This window comes from Procambarus clarkii, chromosome 83 (genome assembly GCF_040958095.1).
Source record: "Procambarus clarkii isolate CNS0578487 chromosome 83, FALCON_Pclarkii_2.0, whole genome shotgun sequence".
In the NCBI taxonomy this organism is placed as follows: Eukaryota; Metazoa; Arthropoda; class Malacostraca; order Decapoda; family Cambaridae; genus Procambarus; species Procambarus clarkii.
Genome location: NC_091232.1, coordinates 11,092,415 through 11,101,220, shown reverse-complemented (window position 1 = coordinate 11,101,220; position 8,806 = coordinate 11,092,415). Strand labels below are relative to the sequence as shown.

General features: G+C 47.3%; 2 protein-coding genes across 2 annotated transcripts; one reads left to right on the top strand and one right to left on the bottom strand.

Moving 5' to 3' along the window:
- Window positions 1-2,877: 2,877 nt before the first annotated feature.
- LOC138358374 (retinitis pigmentosa 1-like 1 protein) lies at window positions 2,878-5,152 on the bottom strand. Its single transcript, XM_069316210.1, has 2 exons — window positions 5,078-5,152; window positions 2,878-3,699 (listed from the first exon to the last, which is right to left on the bottom strand). The coding sequence occupies exons 1-2, from the start codon at window positions 5,150-5,152 to the stop codon at window positions 2,878-2,880; spliced, it is 897 nt and encodes a 298-aa protein (XP_069172311.1).
- A 2,266-nt stretch (window positions 5,153-7,418) lies between these two features.
- LOC123768804 (proteoglycan 4-like) lies at window positions 7,419-8,537 on the top strand. Its single transcript, XM_045759589.2, has one exon. It carries the CDS (start codon window positions 7,419-7,421, stop codon window positions 8,535-8,537), a length of 1,119 nt encoding a protein of 372 aa, XP_045615545.2.
- Window positions 8,538-8,806: the final 269 nt, after the last annotated feature.

Here is an 8,806-nt window from a genome sequence, read left to right as displayed (position 1 = left end):
GATCCTGATCCCCTTGAGTGTTATGATGTATACTGAACCTCTTGTAGTGGGGGGATAAATTCCTGTTGAAGAGCATTAACTTCAAGAGGACGACACACAGCTCTGAGGGCATTGTTTAACAGCCCCGGTTCTCCGCCTGGGGGTGTCGGCTGTCGCGTAAACAAGGAAGTGTTGACTGGTTGTCTGATTAGTTGACTCAGGGACGTATTATCACCCACCGTCACCTCGTCTGGGTCGTTATAGCCAGGGTGAGCTTATAACCGAGGGTACGACAAAGTGGTTTTTGTGAACACAACAACACAAGTTGGTTATATTGATCTCCTAATTCCGGTTAGTGTACAACCCGCCAGCTTACATCATACATTTATTTTCAACATTAAATATAGAACAACACAATACGCAGATTGTGCCCCACACTCTGTACCTTTTCATTTTATTTTGTTCTACTATTGCTAGGAATGTTAGAGTAAATTTGTATTTTTGTACTTATTTAGTTGAATTTGCATGACTGGGCTTTAGCTCTTGGATCCTGTTTTTTTAATCTGTGATCCTGTGTTTTTAATCGAGTTGTGAAATAGAGGTTCCCTAAGTTGTGTGAAATCTTCATAAGTACATAAGAGTTAAGGAAAGTAAAGAAGGTCTCTTGGCCCCTTACGAGGCAGTTCTTTTCAGATATTTGGGAAACTGCAGGGGGGGGGGGGGGGGGGTTGGCCAAAATATGACCCAATCGCCGTTTTCAGTAATTGGCATATTTTCGGTATGAAAAGTCGTAATTTGAAACTGAAAATAGGTGCAGAGAGCCAGGTCTACGTTTTACTTCTCGCTCTCTTTCATTCCAGTTTTTTCTATGATATTAAAGAATTTTTTCTAATATATCTGCAGCTCATTCAGAAATAAAGCTATACTGTTATCTAGAGGTTCTCTGCTCCGACTTGTGCTTCACCTCCTGTGTAGTAGACTGGCGTTACCATCTTGAGGTTATCTTGAGATGATTTCGGGGCTTTTTAGTGTCCCCGCGGCCCGGTCCTCGACCAGGCCTCCACCCCCAGAAAGCAGCCCGTGACAGCTGACTAACACCTAGGTACCTATTTTACTGCTAGGTAACAGGGGCATAGGGTGAAAGAAACTCTGCCCATTGTTTCTCGCCGGCGCCTGGGATCGAACCCAGGACCACGGGATCACAAGCCCAGAGTGCTGTCTGCTCGGCCGACCGGCTCCCCGTAACCGTGGTTTTCGATGTAGATGAACGCAGACCCGCATGGAAATACCATTGAAGTCGCTGGGCAAATACTTCTCCCTGAGCTATTCACAAGACCCTTCAAATCCATCACACTTTCCAGTTTAGCCCAGCAGAACAAATGCCGATATCGCGTGAGCGCCCAGCCAGCTGAGTGTGCCCGATACGCCCAGCCAGCTGAGTGTGCCCGATACGCCCAGCCAGCTGAGTGTGCCCGATACGCCCAGCCAGCTGAGTGTGCCCGATACGCCCAGCCAGCTGAGTGTGCCCGATACGTCGCTGTCGACCGATATCGCGTGAGCGCCCAGCCAGCTGAGTGTGCCCGATACGTCGCTGTCGACGACATGTCATCAAGCCACCTTGTCATTAGTGTTCTATTAATATTCCCTGAGAACACATTCTTTACAGATTGTATCAATGACATTTATCATGAAAACGGAGCAGCAATCATGCGGTAAACGAGTATACAATTGAACGAGCGGTCATTGCTAGTTTACTGCTCCCATTAATAAATGGAGTTTACACAGCAAAGCCGTCAGGCCGCCTCTTGCTTGCTGTGTCAACCTCTCACAGCTAATACTGCATTATGGGTGTTTCTGCTGGACGTGACGCCAGGTACACAACACTCTGTGTAACGTTTACAGTGTAAAGTAGCATCCTTATTCACACTTATTGACTTAATGAAGTGTGTTTCTTTAACCAAAGATACTGAGGGGTGATAGAAAAGCTAACATATATATACATAATATCTCCTAGCTCTTGGTATAGTATATACTATACTATACTTATATTTCTTCTCCGAGGCTATGTGTCACTACACTCGCACCAGAGGTGGTACCCCCCAAAAATAATATTATATATATATATATATATATATATATATATATATATATATATATATATATATATATATATATATATATATATATATATATATATATAAACTGTGTAAGGTAATGATCAAAACACCATGTAAACGTCTGTATGGGTGTGGTGTTTAATAAGGCCAGTAAATCTCACGCCTCAAGCAAGGACGGGGGTCGAGCCCCGCCCGTCCCCACCACCAACGTCGTCATCGAGACAGGAGACAGGTCCCAACGGGTCCTGTGGATCCTTCACCTCACCTGTCACTTCAATACATCCGTCATCCGCGTGACACGTGACCTTTCCTGGGAACTGAATTCGAAAGGCGTGCTTCTCCTGCCCTGGCTAATTACCACTTGACGAATCACGGCCCAGGCCTCGAGGCCCGGCTCCTGGCTGGTCGGATCCCGCGATTATTTCAGCCGCTCTGCCTCCGTGAACGCTCCAATTCTGGTATTTTTAGAGTGACTTATTTCCTCTGTCCGACCAACGCAACAGAACCGCGTCTGTGTTGGCCTCGCTTGCTCCTGCTGCCTCCTGACGTTGTTTTACAATCTTTGTTGCACCTATTTATACTTTAAATTTTAATCCAGCATATTAATAATATGCTGACTACTCAATGCTATTGTCACTTCCGAAATGGTAGTACTCAACATAACATCAAAAGTTTAATCAATGCAATACAATATTAGAATATATAGACAGGGTAAAGGAAGTATGTAAGGTGAAACAAAATGATGTTTTTGTATTACTGGCTAATGAATATAAGATCAAAATCAAACTACAGACTGTGCCTCACACTCTCCAGGTGCCTCCTGCTGTGCCTCACATGCTCCAGGTGCCTCCTGCTGTGCCTCACATGCTCCAGGTGCCTCCTGCTGTGCCTCACATGCTCCAGGTGCCTCCTGCTGTGCCTCACATGCTCCTGGTGTCTCCTGCTGTGCCTCACATGCTCCTGGTGTCTCCTGCTGTGCCTCACAGGCTCCAGGTGCCTCCTGCTGTGCCTCACATGCTCCTGATGTCTCCTGCTGTGCCTCACATGTTCTTGGTGCCTCCTGCTGTGCCTCACAAGCTCCAGGTGCCTCCTGCTGTGCCTCACAAGCTCCAGGTGCCTCCTGCTGTGCCTCACATGCTTCTGGTGCCTCCTGCTGTGCCTCACATGCTCCTGGTGCCTCCTGCTGTGCCTCACATGCTCCTAGTGTCTCCTGCTGTGCCTCACATGCTCCTGGTGCCTCCTGCTGTGCCTCACATGCTCCTGGCGTCTCCTGCTGTGCCTCACATGCTCCCGGTGCCTCCTGCTGTGCCTCACAGGCTCCAGGTGCCTCCTGCTGTGCCTCACAGGCTCCTGGTGCCTCCTGCTGTGCCTCACAGGCTCCTAGTGTCTCCTGCTGTGCCTCACATGCTCCTGGCGTCTCCTGCTGTGCCTCACATGCTCCCGGTGCCTCCTGCTGTGCCTCACAGGCTCCAGGTGCCTCCTGCTGTGCCTCACAGGCTCCTGGTGCCTCCTGCTGTGCCTCACATGCTCCTAGTGTCTCCTGCTGTGCCTCACATACTCCTGGTGCCTCCTGCTGTGCCTCACATGCTCCTGGCGTCTCCTGCTGTGCCTCACATACTCCTGGTGCCTATTGCTGTGCCTCACATACTCCTGGGGCCTCCTGCTGTGCCTCACATACTCCTGGCGTCTCCTGCTGTGCCTCACATGCTCCTGGAGTCTCCTGCTGCGCCTCCTTGCTGACTAGTGCTGACCTTCACTGCAGCATCAACCACTATAAAGTATATTTAGATCTTCACTGTCATCATTCGTGGATAAGCAAGAAGCACAGGAACGCTAATCAGAAGCAGTTGCTTTCGTGTTGCATAGCTCAACTACGTCCAGTCGATACGTTGTGCAGCGAAGACAAACGAAACGTACTGAGTTGTTCCGATGTAGTTCACCTCGCTCGTGTCGTAAACAAGTACTTGTCTTTTGTTAGCTCAAGCTTGTTGATGACAGTGATAAAAAACAATGTTTGTTGATTACCGTTGATGGAAAAATGAAAGTTGAGATGGCGTAAATCAGTTGAGTTGTGATCGAAAATTTTATTAATGTTCACTCTACAGATTGAGAGGCATCCGTTGATTGACTATTGAGGTTTTTCGTGTGTGTGTGTGTGTGTGTGTGTGTGTGTGTGCGTGTGTGTGTGTGTGTGTGTGTGTGTGTGTGTGTGTGTATGTGTATGTGTGTGTGTGTGTGTGTGTGTGTGTGTGTGTGTGTGTGTGTGTGTATGTGTATGTGTGTGTGTGTGTGTGTGTGTGTGTGTGTGTGTGTGTGTGTGTGTGTGTGTGTGTATTCACAGGCTAATGAATGTGTCCAGCCAGAACCAGAATCAATTAAAATTCCGTTTGTGGGATAAATAACCACTGCATAAATCTTTCCAAATTAGTAAATCTTTGTTTACAGCAACGGAGAAGATTAGCGTGCGCGCTCACATTGTAATTATCTTCCTGTGTAGGATTCGGCGCTGATTCCGCTAAAAACAATAACACTATGACAGGTAAACTGTGCTTTGATCATGAGTGTAATAACCTTAAGCATTTGTCTTGCATATACTCGAATATTATATATAAAACACTCAGGTGAGGAGGAACAAGAGGAATTGGAGAAAGTAAAGAGAAGAGATATTAAGGAAAGCAAGAAAGAGCACTGGACTCTAATTAACAGCTACACATGCTTGAGATCAGTCCACGCTAAAGCAATGTAACCATCTGGAATATATTAATAACAAATAACCATGAGATTTAGGATGGAACAACGCGAGAAATAGTTTACGAAGACAACATTTGATAAGCGATGAGTTTAACACAATTCCAGGAAATGTTTAAGGCAGTAGTGGAGGAAGCCATGAGAGGGAGAGAGAGGAATATAGATGAACTCCCTAGTGCTGATGGGAAACGAATTGCGAAATCAAGAGAAAGAACGGAATGGATGTTGGATACCCCCTTCCACCTGGGGAGTCTCTGGAAAAGGTGTCGCCAGTTTGACCACTGGGTCTCAATACTGCCGTCAGCCATTCCTCTTCCACAGCTCAGCTTTATACGACAATCTGTCCTCTTACAAAGAACGTCGCTTTTCGATCGTATGCGTTACATAAGGCCAAAAATTATCGTACTAGAAAATGAAAGCGGTTCGCGAAAGTGACATACTGTCCCATTTTCTGTTTTGGGTCCTCTGGTAGGTCAGGAGAGGACACTTTAAATTGACCGTTTTCTTGACGTTGGGAAACCTTAGGAGGACGACCTGGGTACGACGCGCCTGTCGCATGGACTCACAAGGAATTTAATAGATTTGTATAGTTTTTCGATTAGATCTTTGGAGCAGGAGATCGTGACAACGAGAAAACAATTCAGTGAGAAATTTACGAAGTAAAACATCAATATTTTTGTTGAGGAAGAACAGAACGAGAGAACACAGATTAAACAAGACACACATCAGTCACAGTGATATCAGATGGAACTTCTTCAGTGTAAATGTTGCAAATAACTGTAATGGGTTAAAGATGTAGTTAACACGATTTAAATGTAAATAATGTAACAAAAACATTTATTGCTGGCATTTTACCCTCTTGAGTACAGCCGGGTGAATGGACACGTGAGTGAGTGAACACATGTGAGTGAGTGGACACATGTGAGTGAGTAGACATACGTGAGTGAGTGAACACACGAGAGTGAGTGAACACATGTGAGTGAACACATGTGAGTGAGTGGACACATGTGAGTGAGTGAACACACGTGAGTGAGTGGACACATGTGAGTGAGTGAACACATGTGAGTGAGTGAACACACGTGAGTGAGTGGACACATGTGAGTGAGTGGACACATGTGAGTGAGTGAACACACGTGAGTGAGTGGACACATGTGAGTGAGTGAACACATGTGAGTGAGTGAACACACGTGAGTGAGTGGACACATGTGAGTGAGTGGACACATGTGAGTGAGTGGACACATGTGAGTGAGTGAACACATGTGAGTGAGTGGACACATGTGAGTGAGTGAACACATGTGAGTGAGTGGACACATGTGAGTGAGTGGACACATGTGAGTGAGTGGACACATGTGAGTGAGTGAACACACGTGAGTGAGTGAACACATGTGAGTGAGTGGACACATGTGAGTGAGTGGACACATGTGAGTGAGTGGACACATGTGAGTGAGTGGACACATGTGAGTGAGTGAACACATGTGAGTGAGTGAACACATGTGAGTGAGTGAACACATGTGAGTGAGTGGACACATTTGAGTGAGTGGACACATGTGAGTGAGTGGACACATGTGAGTGAGTGAACACATGTGAGTGAGTGAACACATGTGAGTGGGTGAACACATGTGAGTGAGTGGACACATTTGAGTGAGTGGACACATGTGAGTGAGTGGACACATGTGAGTGAGTGGACACATGTGAGTGAGTGGACACATGTGAGTGAGTGGACACATTTGAGTGAGTGGACACATGTGAGTGAGTGGACACACGTGAGTGAGTGGACACATGTGAGTGAGTGGACACATGTGAGTGAGTGGACACATGTGAGTGAGTGGACACATGTGAGTGAGTGGACACATGTGAGTGAGTGGACACATGTGAGTGAGTGGACACATGTGAGTGAGTGGACACATGTGAGTGAGTGGACACATGTGAGTGAGTGGACACATTTGAGTGAGTGGACACATGTGAGTGAGTGGACACATGTGAGTGAGTGGACACATGTGAGTGAGTGTACACATGTGAGTGAGTGGACACATGTGAGTGAGTGGACACATGTGAGTGAGTGGACACATGTGAGTGAGTGAACACATGTGAGTGAGTGAACACATTTGAGTGGACACATGTGAGTGAGTGGACACATGTGAGTGAGTGGACACATGTGAGTGAGTGGAAACATGTGAGTGAGTGAACACATGTGAGTGAGTGAACACACGTGAGCGGGCTTCTGAGTGCCTGAGTGTCCCTCGTGAACAGTGTCAAGTCTATCAACTTAACAGAGGGAAGTCCAGCGCCGTTGGATCATGGATGTGTTACAAAAAAAAAAAAAAAGATGTGGAATTCCAGAACCTCACTCCAGGTTACCCCTTATGTTCCGAACACCTTCCATCTTTCCCATATTCATCTTCAGTAAGCCCTCTCTCTTCTATTGCCTTTCTAACCCTCTTTCCCAGTCTAAATCCTCTCCTCTCTATCCTTCCCAACCTTATTTCACAGTGTTAAATTCCAACTTAATCCTATTCTAACCGTTCTTCTGGTTTTCTTAACGCTTTTCTAATCCTACTTCGAATCCATCGATAAATGTCTCTACTAACCCTTATCCTCTCTTCTAACCCCTCTCCCAACCTCTCCTCTAACCCCTCTCCCAACCTCTCTTCTAACCCCTCTCCCAACCTCTCTTCTAACCCCTCTCCCAACCTCTCTTCTAACCCCTCTCCCAACCTCTCTTCTAACCCCTCTCCCAACCTCTCTTCTAACCCCTCTCCCAACCTCTCTTCTAACCCCTCTCCCAACCTCTCTTCTAACCCCTCTCCCAACCTCTCTTCTAACCCCTCTCCCAACCTCTCTTCTAACCCCTCTCCCAACCTCTCTTCTAACCCCTCTCCCAACCTCTCTTCTAACCCCTCTCCCAACCTCTCTTCTAACCCCTCTCCCAACCTCTCTTCTAACCCCTCTCCCAACCTCTCTTCTAACCCCTCTCCCAACCTCTCTTCTAACCCCTCTCCCAACCTCTCTTCTAACCCCTCTCCCAACCTCTCTTCTAACCCCTCTCCCAACCTCTCTTCTAACCCCTCTCCCAACCTCTCTTCTAACCCCTCTCCCAACCTCTCTTCTAACCCCTCTCCCAACCTCTCTTCTAACCCCTCTCCCAACCTCTCTTCTAACCCCTCTCCCAACCTCTCTTCTAACCCCTCTCCCAACCTCTCTTCTAACCCCTCTCCCAACCTCTCCTCTAACCCCTCTCCCAACCTCTCTTCTAACCCCTCTCCCAACCTCTCTTCTAACCCCTCTCCCAACCTCTCTTCTAACCCCTCTCCCAACCTCTCTTCTAACCCCTCTCCCAACCTCTCTTCTAACCCCTCTCCCAACCTCTCTTCCAACCCCTCTCCCAACCTCTCTTCTAACCCCTCTCCCAACCTCTCTTCCAACCCCTCTCCCAACCTCTCTTCTAACCCCTCTCCCAACCTCTCTTCTAACCCCTCTCCCAACCTCTCTTCTAACCCCTCTCCCAACCTCTCTTCTAACCCCTCTCCCAACCTCTCTTCTAACCCCTCTCCCAACCTCTCTTCTAACCCCTCTCCCAACCTCTCTTCTAACCCCTCTCCCAACCTCTCTTCTAACCCCTCTCCCAACCTCTCTTCTAACCCCTCTCCCCTCCAAGTCTTCCTCACTGGCACCAAGCTGCCTCTTGAGTCATAATGAAAGATTTCAGAGGAAAGGTAATTGCAAATGGAAGTTTATTTTTAGGGGTAGTGGTTAGGGGAAGGGGGTAAGGGGGATGGTAGGGGGTTGGGATGGGACAGAGGATAAGGGTAGGGGGAGGAGGGGGGGTGGAAGAGGATTGGAGAAATGAGAAAAGAAATAGGAAGAGCAAAAGGAAAGACGATTAGAGGAGGTATAATAAGGGAGAGTGTGAATAGTATTGACCTGTTCTGGCCAGAGTGCTGAAGGGATTACTTTGTGTACAC

Bases quoted from the DNA above. Each gene is read 5' to 3' on its own strand.
- LOC123768804 (XM_045759589.2), top strand. From the start codon at position 7,419: ATGTCTCTACTAACCCTTATCCTCTCTTCTAACCCCTCTCCCAACCTC.
- LOC138358374 (XM_069316210.1), bottom strand. From the start codon at position 5,152: ATGGCTGACGGCAGTATTGAGACCCAGTGGTCAAACTGGCGACACCTT. The intron at 3,700-5,077 runs GTATCCAACATC...TGTGAGGCACAG, and splicing joins GACTCCCCAGGTGGAAGGGG to CAGGAGACGCCAGGAGCATG.